Source organism: Macaca nemestrina, chromosome 7 (assembly GCF_043159975.1).
Source record: "Macaca nemestrina isolate mMacNem1 chromosome 7, mMacNem.hap1, whole genome shotgun sequence".
NCBI lineage: Eukaryota > Metazoa > Chordata > Mammalia > Primates > Cercopithecidae > Macaca > Macaca nemestrina.
Window position 1 is genome coordinate 52316268 of NC_092131.1, and position 17913 is coordinate 52334180.

Sequence of the window (17913 nt, forward strand, 5' to 3'; positions counted from 1 at the left end):
CTTCTCTCCCCAGTATATGAGGCCACAACAAGAAGGTGGCCATCTGCCAGCCAGAGGAGAGCCCCCACCAGGAACTGAGCCCTGCAGGAATCTTGATCTTGGACTTTCAGTTTCCAGAACTGAAAAAACAGATGTCTGTTGTTTATGCCACCCAGTCTATGGTATTTTGTTATGGCAGCCTGAGCAGACTAAGACCACAAGCATCACCTGGTGAATTTGTTAAACACACAAATTCCCAGACCCTCTCCTGAGAAATACTGATTTTATTGATGTGGGATAGGCCTGGGAATTCACTTTTCTTTAGCACGCATTCTAGGTATATATATGTGGACCATACTTTGAGATACCCTGGACTACAAGAAACATAATTATCTAGACTCCTTTGGCACTGTTGCAGGCCTGAATTGGACCCCCAATTCTGCCACTCCAGCAGTAGTAGCCAAATTAGTTTGATCATGAGCGCCCCCTTTTGGTAAAGCATTTTTGAGCATGCAACCCACCACACAGCTATACTTAACTGATAAATTATATATGCCCAACTGTAAATCGTATATTAAATATTAGTAAAGATTTTTTACATAAAAATTAAGTTATGCTGTTTTCTTTCTGGGTCCCAATGGGCCATCTTTAGCCTGTGGAGGTCTCTCACCGAACACAAATTACACAGCTTCATATTTCCTTGTCTTTGCATGAGTTCCCATCTGCAATCTGTGCAGTGAGAAAATGCCTATTTATGCCTCAGGATTCAGCTCATAAATCTCTGTGCAGCTATTTCTTCCCCCTCCACCTCCCACAGGTGGAGTTATTCCTTCTGCCCCCCTGTGCAGCACCTCTGTACTAATGTCACCTCTATTGACTTATCACACTGAACTGCAAATATTTGTTTAACGTTTCCGTTCCTTAAGGACTGTGCTTTATGTATCTCTGTTTCAACTGGGCCTTTCACATAGTTCCTGGTACATAATATGTTTTGTGGTTTTTTGGGTTTGTTTGGTTTTTTTTTTTTTTCTTCTTTTTTCTTTTCTGTTTGTAACAGGAACAAACCAATGAATGTAAGTGCAATTAACCAATACCTGAAGCAAGTCATCGCCCTTCTATGCAAAAGCAAAATCACTCTAGTGCATGTGAAAAATAACCCACATAAAAGGGTGCGGTGCAAAAAGCTATCTAAAGACATACTGGATTTTAAGTTTGAGTTTACAAAAACACGTATAATTCACACAAGAGCTGAGGATGAAAGCAAACAGCCTAAGCAACCAACAGCAGAAGGAGCAGAGAAGGAGAGTATTTTTTTTTTACTGACCTTTTTTAATTGTTTGATTGTCTTAAGATCAGGATCCCCTGGCAAAGTCGCAATGGATGGTTTGTGAGAGGTCTCAGTGCATCTTTGTGAAGCAGGACAAAGATGGATGGGGAACAAGAGAGCTTTTAAGGGCATTACAATTTGTTATCTATATCCAGGTCTGCACTGCACAAAATGAAGGAATCATCTGGTCCAAACTCAAGAAATTGTGTGGCTAAGAGTATCACATTTTGGAAACACAGACCTGGCTTAGGGTACATAATAGCAAGTGTCCTTCCTCTGCAAGGTCTAAATAGCCTCATTACTTAGGAAACTGTCTTCCCTGTTCCCTCACATATCTCTTGCTATCTCGGTCTGAGTTTCTCCTGTGGATTATAAAGGGCTTCCCAGGCTGGAAGAATCCACTGGGCACCCTCTCACATGTGCTGGGGTGCAGGCTGATGAAACAAATACTTTGTCAGTTCCCTGTTTACACAAAAGCTTTTTCTCTCAGCAGGAACTTGAAAGAAACTAAGGTGAACACAATCAGTTTATCTTCTTAGACCCACTTAAAAGGATTGACCCTGTGATATACTGGAAAGCAAAATACAAGTCTGTTTATAAATGGCTTTTTAAGGTGATTAACAAGTAACATTAGCAGGTAGAAAGATTTCCATATTGTTTCCCCAAGAGTAGGGTTGCCAAATTTAGCAAACAAAAATATGGAATGCCAGTTAAATTTGAACAGCAGATAGACAGCGAATAATTTGGGGGCATAAATATGTCCAAATATTGCATGCATCGTACATTTTACCAGGCAACACTACTTCAAAGGGAAAAGGCTCTACATAACCCTTGGGGCGAGAATGTCTTTTCCCATTGGCTAAGAGGTATATATTAATAAAAACATAGGCCTGAAAGTTGAGATATCAGAGTTCTCTTCTACATTAGTTGTTCATTAATTCATCAGTTCTTCATCTCTAATAGTCTAGTGCCATGTACTAGGTTAATTCCTTAATTTAAAAAAAAAAAAAAAAGTGCTGGAGAGAAACATGGTCCCTGACTTCTTGCAGCTTATAATGTAATGGTGTGGCCCTTAGCCTGTCTGTGCCCCATTTTGCCATCCATAGAATGAAGTGGTTGATCACCTTGGGTCTATGTTTTGCAGAGTGTATTCTGTGCTAATAGATATTCCATCAAAGAAGATTTTTGTGACAAAAAATATAATAAACATTGAGTTAAAAAGTTAATAGCATTTTACTATAAGTCTTCTTAACATTTTAATTGGCTAATCATCATCATGACTCCTCGATGGTGACTTACTGCAGAACTACCCTTCAAGGAGCCACTCTGGGGACTAGTGTTCTATGGAACACACTTTGGGAAATGCTGCCCTAAGCCAAGAACTAAAATTCTTTGTAAGTCTGTACTTGCCTTCTTTCCCTTCTTTGCCTAAAATTTTCTTCATCCTTGAAGAGCCAGCCCGTACGTTTCCTCCTCTGTGAAGCCTTTCCTTCTGACTTCCCCCCAGTCATCACTCCCCACACTGAGCACACCCAGGCATCACAGGGCAGAGACATCTGTCCAGTTCAGTTCTGCACCCCAGCACCAAGCGATAGGCCTGGTCAGTACACTGAGTTATGCCAGCAAATATGCTTTTTCATGAAAAAGTAAGTGAATTAACACACTGCCAACCAAGTTACCCTGTCCCCTACCTTCCCATAGCACTTTTTTTTGGTTGTGATATAATTATTTAATTCCTACCTTCTTTATACTGGAAATATTTTGAGGACAGCAAAGAAACATTATTAATTTTTCCATCCCTAGTAAATAAGCTGAGTCCCTGGCACATGCCTCACTCTCTATAAATGATAATAAATAGCATTTACTGCATCACACTCTTTACCAGGCACTCACATGAATTATTTTATTTCATCTTTACAACAATCTCATGGAAGGCATTATAGTCGATATTGTGGATTGGCTTGCTCAACCTCCGGACTAGAAAGCTGAAAACTATTTCCCAAATTCCTTTGGAGCTTGGGCTTGGCATGTAGATTAGGTTTCATCAGTTATAAGTATTTGCATGAGTTTGGGAAGGTGAAAATGAGGCAGAGGCCACGTCTTGCCCCTTTTGGAAATTTCATTCTGGCAAGCAAGGGTGTGGAGATGTGAACTTTTTCTACAGCAGGACTGCAGTCCTTCTCCAGCTTCCTGGGTATTTGAAGCAGAACCAGTAGCAATACAACATTTCAGATGTGTGTTTTTAAACTCACCAGTTCCCATTGTGCTGGCTTCAGAGGTACAGCTCCCCTCGTACGTCAGTTCTGTGATAGGGAATCATTGCTCCTCCAGCCCTTTCAACAATTGTGTAAGTATATGGTTTCCTGTATTAAATCCCTTTCTGCTAAAAAACCTAGAAGGATTTTCGTTTCTTATACTAAACCCTTCCTGAGACAGAAATTACTATCATTATCCTTTCTCCAGAAGAGAAAACTAAACTATAGAGAGATTAATTTATTTCCCCCAAGGTCCCAATCTACCAAGTGGCAGAGCCAAGATTTGAACCCAAAGGCCATATCCTTTTGTTATCCTCCTCTCAACAAGATCACACAGGACAGGGTTGCCAGTAGAACTCAAGAAGGAAAAACTGCCTTCATTTACCAGCCAATCACTACTTAAAATTACTAGTAAAATGTAAAACTGTTTTTACATTTATGAATTATGGCACATCCACATATGGAATATTATGCAGAAATTTAAAATAAAGTTGTATAAAACCATAATAAAAGAATGTGGTATACAGCTCTATGTTAATAAATTTGAAAGCCTAGATAAAAATTTTCTAGGGAAATATTTATCAAAATTCAAAGAAGTAATATAGGAAAAGAATGATCAATAACTTTGACAGCAATTGTAAAAGTTGCAAATAGTTGCCCCTGAAAAAACAAACAAACAAACAAAACACCTAACATAGGTGTATCCATGGATGAATCCTTCTAAATTTTCAAGGAACTGATCATTCCAACACTACCTGTTTCAGAACATAGAGAAAGAAGTAAAGCTTTCCAGTTTTTTTCAGAAAACCTAAATACCAATGACTTAAAACCCAGCAAAACCTTAACAAAGAGAATCCAGCAATATATTAAAAGGGTAATACGTTTAAAGTTCATATGGAACCAAAAAAGAGCCTGCATTGCCAAGACAATCCTAAGCCAAAAGAACAAAGCTGGAAGCATCACACTACCTGATTTCAGACTACACTACAAGGCTACAGCAACCAAAACAGCATGATACTGGTACCAAAACAGAAATATAGAGCAATGGAACAGAACAGAGGCCTCAGAAATAATACCACACATCTACAACCATCTGATCTTTGACAAATCTGACAAAAACAAGAAATGGGGAAAGGATTCCCTATTTAATAAATGGTGCTGGGAAAACTGGTTAGCCATAAGTAGAAAGCTGAAACTGGATCCCTTCCTTACACCTTATACAAAAATTAATTCAATATGGATTAAAGACCTAAAACCATAAAAACTCTAGAAGAAAACCTAGGCAATACCATTCAGGACATAGGCATGGGCAAGGACTTCATGACTAAAACACCAAAAGCAATGGCAACAAAAGCCAAAATAGACAAATGGGATCTAATTAAACTAAAGAGCTTCTGCACAGCAAAAGTAACTACCATCAGAGTGAACAGGCAACCTACAGAATGGGAGAAAATTTTTGCAATCTACCCATCTGACAAAGGGCTAATATCCAGAATCTATAAAGAACTTAAACAAATTTACAAGAAAAAAAAAAAAACCATCAAAAAGTGGGCAAAGGATATGAAGAGACACTTCTCAAAAGAAGACATGTATGCAGCCAAAAGACACATGAAAAAATGCTCATCATCACTAGTCATCAGAGAAATGCAAATCAAAACCATGATGAGATACCATCTCACACCAGTTAGAATGGCGAGCATTAAAAAGTCAGGAAACAATAGATGCTGGAGAGGATGTGGAGAAATAGGAATGCTTTTATACTGTTGGTGGGAGTGTAAACTAGTTCAACCATTGTGGAAGACACTGTGGCGATTCCTTAAGGATCTAGAATTAGAATATCATTTGACCCAGTGATCCCATTACTGGGTATATACCCAAAGGATTATAAATCATGCTACTATAAAGACACATGCACACGTATGTTTACTGCAGCACTATTCACAATAGCAAAGACTTGGAACCAACCCAAATGTCCATCATTCATAGACTGGATTAAGAAAATGTGGCACATATACACCATGGAATACTATGCAGCCATAAAAGCAATGAGTTCGTGTCCTTTGCAGATACGTGGATGAAGCTGGAAACCATCATTCTAAGCAAATTATCACAAGGACAGAAAACCAAACACTGCATGTTCTCACTCATAGGTGGGAATTGAACAATGAGAACACTTGGACACAGGGCAGGGAACATCACACACCGGGGCCTGCTGTAGAGTCAGGGGCTAGGGGAGGGATAGCATTAGGAGAAATACCTAATGTAAATGACGAGTTAATGGGTGCAGCACACCAACATGGCACATGTATACATATGTAACAAACCTGCATATTGTGCACATGTACCCTAGAACTTAAAGTATAATAATAAAAAAAAGGGTAATATGTTAGGCAAGTTTTATTCCAAAAATACAAAAGTAATTTAATATTAAGAAATCTATTCATGAGAGTGCCCACATTGATAGGTTAAAGGAGAAAACTCATGTGGCCATATAAATACATGCCTAAAACAGAATGTAATAAAATGTAATACTCATTCCCCAGAAAAACCCTTAATGAGGTAAGATGATATGGATAAAGGAATATGTCATGATATCTATAACATAATAAATATATTTAGAGAAGGGAGAATAAATAGATAAAAATATAGATCTTAAAAGAGCTAGCTTAACATTTATATTGTGAATTACCATGGGAATAATCCTGTTAAAATCAAGAAGGAAAGTTGTCCACCATCTCTACTTTTGTTGGGCAGTATCCTGGTGGTTAACGCAATTAGACAAAAGAACAAATACAATTTTTAGCAGCTACTAAGCTCTCTACCAGTACCACACACACACACGGGTCCAGCTAGCTCCTTCAGCACTCCACCATCTCTACTTTCGTCCATGTACTTTTGTACATGGTGCATTCCAGAAGGAATTTCTGACCTAGCTGGGCCCTCTCAAATGCTGTCACTACCACCACTGCCTGTTTAAAGGCTGTCCCGCATCTGGCTGGGGTTTCGGTTGTTGTTCACTTATTAATATTACATCTCGTGTGTGCATCCAAAATGGAAATAACTTGGAATAAACAAGAATAAAAATCACCAAAATATAATGTGAGTACAGAGCTTCCTGGAAGCCAAGGCAGAAAACAAAATGCAGCACATTGCATAGCTCTCACTGCTGGGTGAAGAGCACTGTTAACTTCTCAGAAGTTCTTCCTGACATTACATTATACACACACACACACACACACACACACACACACACACACACACACACACACAGAGTCCAGCTAGCTCCTTCAGAACTCCACCATCTCTGCTTTTGTCCAGCAATATTCTGGTGGCTAATGCAATTAGACAAAAGAACAAATACAATTTTTAGCAGCTACTAAGCTCTCTACCAGCACCAGCGATTTCTCTGGTAGATCCCTCTGTGGAACCAGCACAATGCCAACTAAACTCTTAAATGACCAGGGCTTCCTCCAGTCCCCTACCCTCTGTCCAGCCTTGTCATAGTCTTATCATCAGTATGATCATGAAATGAAGACTGTTCATGCTCACTCCCTTTCCACACTGCATCCCATGCAAAGTTATTTGATAAAAATTCTGCAACAGAGAAAAAAGAACTCTGCCCATAAATTCGAGCCCTTTTGTTGGGTGATACCTTTTGTTTGGGGAAGAGAGTACTGGCACAATGCAAAGACAAAAGCAGGAGAGAGATTTAAAAAAATAAACTAGTGAAGGTTGGTCACAAATGTGAATGGAGACTTAATTGATTTGTACATGGAAAAATGCCATAGCGCCTGAATCAAGGCTCCATACAAAGTCATCATTATTATTATCCACCGGTGTAAAAGCATGGTTTGTTTTCAGTTCTTCTGTGTTGAAGCTAGTGAGACATGATCATAAAGCTCCAAGACAACGTTAAATTACTACTGCCTCTTATTAGAAGGCAGCATTTTTCTTTTCAGGGTTATGCACCACCATTTTTCTTATTCATTACTGATGCAATATCAAGCTGTGAACTTCTGCAAGGCTGGAAATAATTCATGCAACCAATCTTCTTTAACAAACTAATCATCTCTCCCCCTTTAGGAAGTACCAGATATGGAACACTGGTGATGATTATGAAAAATAACAGTATTTATAAGAACCCACTGGGCTCAATGCTGTCTTCCATATAGCTAAGGAAACTTTAACTGTGTTTAATGATCTTTCCAGTTAACATTGTCATTGAAACAGGCAGCGCCTGCCACAATCATTTTAAGACAGAAGTTCTCAAACATTTTGCTCTCAGAAACCCTTTATACTCTTGAAAGATGATTAAGGACCTGAAAGAGCTTTAGTGTAAATGTATTGTAAGTATTGATTTTTGCCATTAGAAATTAAAACTGAAAAGAATTTTAAATATGAATTTTTTAATCTTAAAAAAGTTAACCTACTACATATCAATATTTTCACAGAATACAACTGTATTTTCCAAAACAAAAACATTAGTAAGAGATTGGCACTGCTTTATATTTTCGCACATCTCTTTCACCCCTGGCTTCTTTGAAGATAGCTAGACTCTCATATCTGCTTCTATATTCAACCTGTTCTGATATCACATGTCATAGAGCATCTGGAAAATCCCACTGTCCACTCATGGGAGGATGCAAGTGAAAAAGGCAATAACATCTTTGTAGAATTGTTATTAAGATAGTTTTGACCTCAAAAAGACACGGAGAAAGTTTCAGAAATACTGGGGTTCCCCCAACACATTTTGAGAACTGCTGATTTTGAATAAGACTGACTCCCATCAAAAGTAACGTTTACTATGTAGAGAAGAAGGCACTAGCGTTAGAAAAGTTAAAGTTCCATTGGAGATATGAAGCTAAACAGATGTAGAAAACAGTGTCTACTTTAAGAAGCTTATAATTTATTTTGCAGTAATGTGGTGATGTATATTGCATTACTGTTCAAACTATTTGCTGCCTTTCTTCCCAGTTTCTTCTTACTGGGCTCTGTCTGCAGATGTACCCCCTACAAGAAGATCACACTATTCCCGTTTCATAGTGTTCATGTCTGCCATCAGACTCACTGTGGCCAATGAAATGTGAGTGGAAGTGACGTGTGCTACTTCTGTGCAGAAGTTTTAAGGAACATTATATGATTCCTGCATCCCTCTTCTCTCCAGTGAACCCCACCATGTCTCAGGAAGGAGCTGATTCTTCCGCCTGGGTCCCAAAATGAAGGAAGCATGGAGCAGACTGGCAGTCAGTCCATGAAGTACGTGTAACAAAGGAGTCATTCACTGACATGCTTGGAGTTGTTTGCCACTGCAGTGTAACTTAGGCTATGCTGACTGATACAGGTGGGTAAGATACATACAAAAACAAATACCTTAAACATTAAAGAAAATCTAGGTTGTTTGGGGAAGGGAGCACAGGCACACGTGTTAAGGAACAGAAATAAAGGGGATCTTGCTCAGTGTCCTCAATTTTTTTAGCAAATTTTCAATCAAATGTAAGAAGTATTATTGAGTCAGGCCCTATGCTAGACATTGAATACTCAGAGATGAGTAAGATGTGGTCTCAGAATGGAAGGAAGTGGTGGGAGCCATGGGCTTTAATGCTAGATTGGAAGCCTAGTTCTGCTACTCCAACTGCGTGATCTTGGGTAAGTTTCTCTCAGCTTTATTTTTCTCATCTGTAAAATGGGAATGATAATACTTCAAATGATGGTGAGTTTTAAATGAGACAACTGTGAAAAGCATATAGCAGACAGCTCTGCACACAGTGGTCTGCACGTGCAGGACAGGCTACTTTTCCTCCTCTTTCATCTTCCCATCTCACACTCCCAGGTGAGGATCTTGGGAGTCTACACTTAGCTCCGTCTATGAGTCTTTCCCTTACTTTTCTAGAGTTTATTCTCTCCAAAAATAAAACATTGTATATATACATACATGCACACACACACAGCCCCTTTCATTTTGTCTGTCACTCGGCTAACACTTATTAAATACTATTATTATCCCATTTTACAAATTGGATAAGTAAAACATAAGGCAAGGGGGATCTCTGTCAGCATCCTCAATTTTTTAAGCAAATATTTAATCAAATGTAATTAGCATTATGGAGTCAGGCCCTATGTTAGACATTGAATATTCAGGGCTGAATAAGACATGGCATGGTCTTAGAATGGAAGAAGGTGGTAGGAGTCATGAGTTATTCATGAGAGATTAAATAAGTTCCCAAGATCACATGTTAGCATATACATATCTACCTCATTCATTCTAACAGCTGATAGTACTTGACAGTATTGATATATTACAGTTTACCTAATCATTCCCATTTTGATGGACATTTTCAACTTGTGATTATGTTTTTACCATCACAAACAAGAAACTTCCTCACACAAAGATCTTTGCATACATGTGTAGCTACATTTGCAGGACGAATTCTTAAAATTGGATTGCTAGGACAAAGTGTAGAGCAATTTAAATTTTGATAGATCATATGAAATATGTCTTTCAGGCAGTTCTTGCTGATTGATGCTCCTGCCCTTGGGGAATGAACATGCCGTGTCCCCAGAACCTCTTCTACACCTCGCCCTTAACCTTCAACAGCTGTGCCCTGGATCTGTGTTTACCAAACACATTCCCAAGAATAGTCTCATTGAGCACCATTTGAGAAGGGCTGCTATGTGGACAACACCCCACTTTTTCGTCCCTAATGGTTTAATGCTTTCTTTCTCTGTTTTCACACAGAGTGCATCTGGGGAGACTGGCTGGAAGTGGGCTTTGTTCTGCTCTGAACAACACAAGAATAATCCATCTATCTGAAAGGTAACTTGTATATTGATCCAGAAACATTGCAGGAGTGTAGCTTTTTCATTGATTATTTAATAATGGGTCATTTCATTTTTATCTACTCTGACTTCTCTAACTCAGATAAAAAATCAGGTAACCCTAAGCACATAATTCATCTCAGTGGAAAGTGTTTTCCTGCCAATTCACATTAGTTCAAAAAGTGACCCTGCAAACCTCTAAGTCATTCAGAACAATACATTCCAGAGACAGCCCTTCCAACCTGCCTTATTCTTGTTGAATATTTGGGCAAGAAACTAAGGGAGCATTTAGTTTGAAGCAAATTGCATCTCATATTTCCTTAGAATGAGGCAAAAGCAAATCTGAACCATCTTTCAATGGAATGAGCCACACTGACAAGAGCACTTGTAATCGCTTCCATTGTGTATTCTTAGCCAATTTACAACTACATTCATTGAATTAATAACGATCAGCTGGGACTCGCAAAGGCCTAATACCCAGGGCTCCCTTCTGGGGCTGCTGGCCTGACATTTAAATATTTATTGATGATAATTGGATGACAGATAGGGATGGGCTCAGACAGAAATAAATTCAATCTGCTTGCACAGGCACAAACCATGTCATAGCCATGATTCCTCCTCAGGCCACATAGATACAGTACCAAGAGAAATGAAGGTGAAGAGGCCTCTGATAAGATGTGAAAACTAAAACAACGATTCTTGTGATTATTTGCATGGTTGAAAAACAACTTCTTAAGACTAATTTTTGTTTTTGTTTTTGTTTTTTTATGTGTGTTTTTGTTTGCTTGCTTGTTTTACCAAATTGTCAATAAAAACATGAGAATTTAGAATTCAAGACTTTGCTTTCCTGGATTCTGGGTTTTCCTTCCTATTCCAAAAAATATTTGAAATAGGCACCAAGTATTCAATCTGTGTACAGATCATTAAGATTTTGTGTTTGAGATCAGCCAGGTTATGCTGCAGTAACAAAGAACCCCCAAATCTCAATAAATGAAAACCACAAAGGTTTATTTCATGTTCCACACCACAGGTCCCTCTCAAGCTGGCAGGGCATTCTGCCCAGCACAGTCACTTAAGGACGCAGGCTGGTGGAGCAGCCAATCACCACTTCCCAGGGGGAAAAGGAGAGTTCTGGAGAATCTTGCAGCAGCAAGGAAATGGTCTGGCCTGGAAGTAAACCACACTAACAATGACCACAGAGGACCTGCTTAAGATTGCTCTGACCTTAGGTCCTTTCTCTGCTTCTCACTAGCCATGTGGCTTGAACATGTCACTGCAACTCTTGGAGGCTCAGATTCCTTATCTGAAAAATGAGAATAATACAAGTTAGTCCTCAAATTGCCCTAAAGAATACATGAGATAGTAAATATATAGAACCACATACTAGAGGCTCAATAAATGACAGCATTTGGGATTTTTTTTTTTTTTTTTACCATGTTAAAAGAAAAGACTTCCATGGAACCCAGTAGGCTCACAAGGATGTGTGCTTTTGCTCACTTGCACCACATTATACACAAAATTGTTGAAAGTATATAATAAACCACAATACATACACGTCTCAAGGCTCTCACTGCCACAAACTGTGGTTTCTGATAGTTTGATTGTTTACATGGGAAAAGATGACCTGAAAGTGACTGAAGAATTCACACAGAGTTGTTCCATAATCAAGAAGGTATAACACCCAACTTTGTGTCTCCTGACTTCCACGGTAATCTACCATCTCATTGCTATGCCCTTCCTTTCTTGCATGTAGGATAGAAGGAAGAACAGTATACCATGCCCCAGGACAGCATCTTTCATAGCAAGCTTTTAGACAAGAATCAGGTAAGTTCAAAGGTTATTGTCATTATTTATATGTAATGATCACTCTTCACAACTGTATTTTCCATGATAACTAAGAAAAATTAAAGCGATCAAAAAATGATTACAATTATAATCATGGCTAATATTTACTGAGAATTTACCCTGTGCCACTTCTTATTTTATGAACTTTTTAGGATTATCTCATTTAATCCTCACACTAACCCTAAGAGGTGGGTAACATTATTATCCCATTTCACAGGTGAGAGAACTGAGACACCCTGAGGTGAAGTGTCTTGCCCAAGGTGTCCTGTACAGTAAGTGGCAGAGTTAGAATTCAAGCTCAGGCTTGAATTGTATGTTGGAGCCCATGTTCTTAGACTCCTCAGGATGGCTCTAATGTACAGTAATTATTTTGAAATCTCACTTACCAGAAAAAGGAAATGACGGCTAATACAATTGCTCTATAGGTTAAAGGACTGTGCTAAGAACCAGAGGTTCATTCATATTGTTGTATTCTCATCCACGATTACACTCACCACCTCCCTAGCACCAGATAATTAAACAGCAGGAAAGTTCTGAGCAGGTAAAGAAAGAGCAGAAGGATAGGGTAAGATTGGAATGTAGAGAATATGATCAACTGATATTTACTGAATGGGTGAATGGGAAATTCATCATCACTAATTGAAGAAAACTCAAACCATTAGTAGTCAACTGCATTCCTTTTATAAATGAAATTCATTATTTCAACTCTGTCAGCCCTTTGACACAAGCTATGCATGGCATATTCTGCATATTGAACCTCATCGTACCACTGCTTTTTTTTTTTTTTTTAAATAAACCAAGAAAGATGGTTTATGGAACAGAGTGTTTTAAGGAAGTGTCATAGGGTGGAGAAAGAGAAGGAATTCCTGCCCATCTCCAGGGAGAGAAAAAGTCCCCATGGATGGAGTAGGAGGGCTCCATCAGGCCTGAGAGGTACTTTTGCAATGTTATGGAACCAATAAATTAGAAAGGTAATTTAGTACCTATTATTTTAATTCTCACCTAAAGGAAATTTTAAAATTTCAAACCTGTGAATTTCAGGTAGGATCAAGTCATTTGCACCTCTCCAAGATGTCACAGCTTATGCTCTGTCAAACAAAACAAATCTCTCTCCAGATAAAGACAACAGCATTAAATGTAAGTCTCTGTGTGTTTTAAAATGAATAACCAATTAGCAATTATTCAGTCATGAACAAACAGAACTTACTCTGTTCCTCTTCCTGAGTTCTCAGAAATACTTAGAATTTAATGGGATGTAATTTATGAGATGAAGCCCATTTCTTCTTTCACATGACAGAGTGGACTGCAACAAACAATGTCTGTGATCACAGAGAATGATCACTATTGCTGATTGCAGGCTGCAGAGGTAACAGCGCTGGCCGGGGTAGGTTAATATCACATACAGGGCCTTGTCAGTCAACAGCCTTCAGAGCACACACCTCCACCAGCTGTTCTTGCTTCTTAAGCTGTGCTTGTTGAGAAAGACTCAGCCCAAGCACAAGTAGTGAATGGTTCACGGTACCCGCCCACAATGAGGATAGGAAACATGGGTGCTAAGAACCTGTGGGGGAGGCAGAGGTCAATCGAAACTCATAATCGAACAGTTATGTAACAGTCACCAAATCATCAATTTGTTATCAATGACCTTCAAGTCAACTGGAATAGATGAGCTTCACTGAACCAACATAGGATCAAGGAAACCCAGAGGGGAACGCTTTGGCTTTTTGACTGTCAAGAAACCTTGATTCAAAAATGATGGAAGAATCTCTCCTGTTTGGCCCCTAAGCAGACTTGTGGCTCCCAAAAAGCCTTCCTCACATCTTCACGTTTTTCTGGGCTAGGTCATGGTGGAAACGACCTGGAAATGTAGACACCCAGCACCCACCACCATACACATATCTGTGTGCCTGTTCCAGGACCTAAGTTGTTCCTTCCCTCTAGGCAGGAACTATATTTAACTGTCAAATGGCTCTGCATAGAGGCCATAGCTCACCTGTGCCATAGACATACAAGCATGCTTTTGTCAAACCAGCAACATATATAGTCTTTAGCAGTATCATGATCTTGTCAAGAAATACCAAGACATATCAGCTCACACTTTCCACCAGCATAGTTTCTCCCTGTTCTACAGAGTCACAGCTCACAGAGCGGCGCATGGATGGCTGCCAAGGGAGGGAGATGGAAAGAAGCCCAAAAGGGTGGGGCATCTATCCCACTCCACAGCCAGGACTGCTGCGCAATCTGTCTAATACATCATTTGAGGAGGAGTTTAATTCTTTAAAATATTTGGAAGTCATTGTTCTAGGAGGTCTCCAGATTGTTAGAAAAGTAAGATTTGAATTTAGTGTGCCTCAGCACAGGGAAGCAACTTTGTCTATAGAAATGTCCTGGCCGGGCACGGTGGCTCACATCTGTAATCCCAGCACTTTGGGAGGCCGAGGCGGGTGGATCACCTGAGGTCAAGAGTTTGAGACCAGCCTGACCAACATGGTGAAACCCCATCTCTACTGAAAATACAAAAATTAGCCAGGCAGGGTGGCATGTGCCTGTAGTTCCAGCTACCCCTCGGGGAGGCTGAGACAGGAGAATAGCTTGAACCCAGGAGGCAGAGGTTGTAGCAAGCTGACTTGCTCCACTGCACTCCAGCCTGGGTGACAGAGCAAGACTCTGTCGAAAGAAAGAAAAAGAAAGAAGAGAAAGAGAGAAGAAAGAAAGAGAGAAAGAAAGAAATGTCCTGAGTTTCCAGAGTCAGGTATTTTTCTTACTCGACACTGAATATTAATTCAACACTCCAGGAAGAACCAGCAACTCTGGGTGCCTCAACAGCCTGACAGGGCCCATACTCTGTTAACCAAAAAAAAAAAAAACAAAGTCATTAGGGGAAGGAGAAGAGAGATGAGCAAAACAAGAAGTAGAAAAAATGGTAGAAATACACCACCAAGGAAATGCTATCCTGTTACCTTGCTCCACAGGAATTTACTCAACTGTCTCCGTAGGAATGGTCTGGCCCAGCTATTAAAAGGTTCACACAGACCAAAGAAAAGTTGGGAGACAAAATTAGCTGAGTAGAGGCCATGTCTGCTTTTGGAAGGGCTATGGTGACCTGTCAACTCACCGTCCTGCTGAATCTACCGAGAGAGAGAGAAACTAGACCCCGGGCTGAGTAGTCTAAAGTGAATTCTATATGCAGCTCTCAACAAAAGAGCACTCAGACACCCTGGCACCAAAGATATGAACAAGAAAATGCTGAGAACATATTTCTGTTTATCCGTCTGTGATCCCAAAAGAACTCGTTTAGTAAAAGGTTTTGGACTCCAAATGCATCAGTCTGTTTCCTTCCTGATGGTCCCTGCTACATATGTGGCCGCTTGGACATCTGAAAGGAAATGGGCCTGTGCTATTCTGATGTTCATCCAGTAAACAACAAATTGGCACTTAAAATGGGGAAGCGGGACGCTCTTCCTAGAAGAATTCAGACTCCAGGAACTAAGGGGGTCATGTTGATCCTAGAAGCAGACCCTGTGTGAGGATCCTTCTGTCCATGGGGCCCCCAAATCTATTCTGCTCCTGGGAACCAGACAAGGTAGGGAGTCTCACAAGCCAGAATGGGGAATGGGATTGGAGTTGATGGTGAGTGGAGAAAGAAATCCCAGGCTTGGGCAACGGGGGCTCAGAACTCTCTGTCTGCTTCCAGCTCCTGGACCAGAGCAGCCCTTCCATGTGAAAACTAATGCTTCAACTTCACATACCCGGAAGTGCCTCCTGCCTGCCTTTACCCAAGTCTTCCACCTTTCATCACACCTAAACCTTTTGTACCACCGTGCTCCTTTCACAGTGGGGCCTGGAGAGCCACTGCTTCTGAGGCCATAGTCCCAAAATACCATACACCCAAATGGGACTTCTTTGAAGACCCCCGGAGAATAAATTTCAGTGACTTTTCCTCTAAACAGGGACTCCAGGGGAAGCTCCATTTTCAGTTTGTGGGGCATCGTTTCCACGATGTGCCTCTGCGCCTCACTGCGGTCTGCCTGAAGATTGTGAAGTGGAAAAGGACAGAGCAGTATGGGTTTTGCACGGAGTGATGTAGGTTCTGCCAGGTTGCTTTCTCTGATCCTCAAAGACCTTTTTCCATCTTACCTCCCATCTGGCCCAGCCTAGGGCACTCTGAAGTCATGGACTGATCCTTTTTCTCCCACACATAAAGCCATTTCTTTCATATTGATATTACCAAAGCAGCCTCTCATAATTTGGCTTGGAATGGAGGTTCAACCGCTTTGCTATGGGGAGGCTTTGCTCTAGTATTTTCACTGTAATAGCTACAGAACCACTTAGGAACATTTCACAAACCCTAGAAATTTAAATTGGGTTTTCAGAGATCCATTAGCTCATGAAATCTCAGGTTGTGTCACTGTTGTGTGAGAACCCATAGAAACAGGTATGGAAAACAAGCCTCCAGCAACCACATGGTTCCTCAGTTCCTCGCAGTGACTTCTCTATAGCCAGGGAGCAACAGATGTGACTAGCTAAAGTGACTGGCAAAAGGAGGGGGCGTTGTCATAGGAAACCAGGACATCTCACTTGCAGCATTTTTTTAATTCAGTGGGGAAAAATGTTCCAGTTCTTATTTTTCTGTTTGTCGACAAGATGCTCAGCTATCTGGAATTCATCTGTGAAGAGTCCCACAGGAATTTGGCAGTGATGTCAGAGCAAGGGAACTCATTCTAAGTGATTAAAATGGAAAGTTGTGGCCACAGCTTTCTCATACCAGCAATTCATAACAGATTTTCAGTCCTCTGTGGCTGAACCACCACTTAACTTTTTAGGAAGGAAAGACCCAAGGCTCAGCCAGAGGAATTTGGATCATCTCAGTACAGTCGTGTGTGAAGGCAGAGGGCACACCTACCAGGGCAGAGACAAAAGAGAAGAGATGGGGCCATCAAGGCAGGACCAGGTCAGCAGCAAGGAAATGAACAGTTCATCCCAATCAAACTTACCATAGAGAGACTGAATGTACCTCTGTCCCAAGAGAACCCATTGAGCAGTCTTTGGCTTCAAATGCATCAGTCTATTTTCATCTTGGTTGTCCCTGAAACATACACGGCCACTTGGACATCTGGAGGGAGTGGGTCTGTGCTGTTCTCATGTTCCTCTGGTAAACAACAAACTGGTGCTTAAAATATAATCGCGTAACGTCAAGCATTTGAGGTTGAGAGATCAGACCCCTAAGCAAAGTATATACCTCTCACATCAGAGCCACAGGGCTCTGCTTCTTGGACAGCCTAATCCATGAACCAAAGTCATCTTTCCTTAAAACTAAATGGGACAGGACAGTAATCTAGAGGAAAACTTCAGAAGAAATTTCACTTTTTACTCTAAAGCCCATGTTAGAGCACTCTCAGCCTGAATTCCTTGAAAGCATGTCCTGAGACGAGGATTAAGGGCTAATGCTTTAGGAAGTACAGTGCCAGGGCAGTGCACCTGAGGAAAAAGGAAAGCAAGTCAGGGAAGGATGGAGCGTAAATGCTGCCCATTGCTCCTCAACAAGTTTCAAGAGATGCATTCAATTCCCAACGTGTGTATCTTCTTGGCCACACAGGACATCACTGGCCAAGCTATATAGAGAAAACATGTCCATCAAAGAGAAGAATGGACAGGGAATTTATTCACCTAACTTCATTCTCATTGGTAGAA

General features: G+C 40.4%; 1 protein-coding gene across 11 annotated transcripts in view; it reads right to left on the minus strand.

Moving 5' to 3' along the window:
• LOC105473588 (kinectin 1) overlaps positions 1–17913 on the minus strand; it is a 160346-nt gene that overhangs the window by 2376 nt on the left and 140057 nt on the right. For all 11 annotated transcript variants that reach the window (XM_071100127.1, XM_071100132.1, XM_071100129.1 and 8 more), the window contains one exon: positions 11602–11680. In XM_071100127.1, the coding sequence (XP_070956228.1) occupies positions 11602–11680 (79 nt within the window). The remainder of the gene's footprint in view (positions 1–11601; positions 11681–17913) is intronic.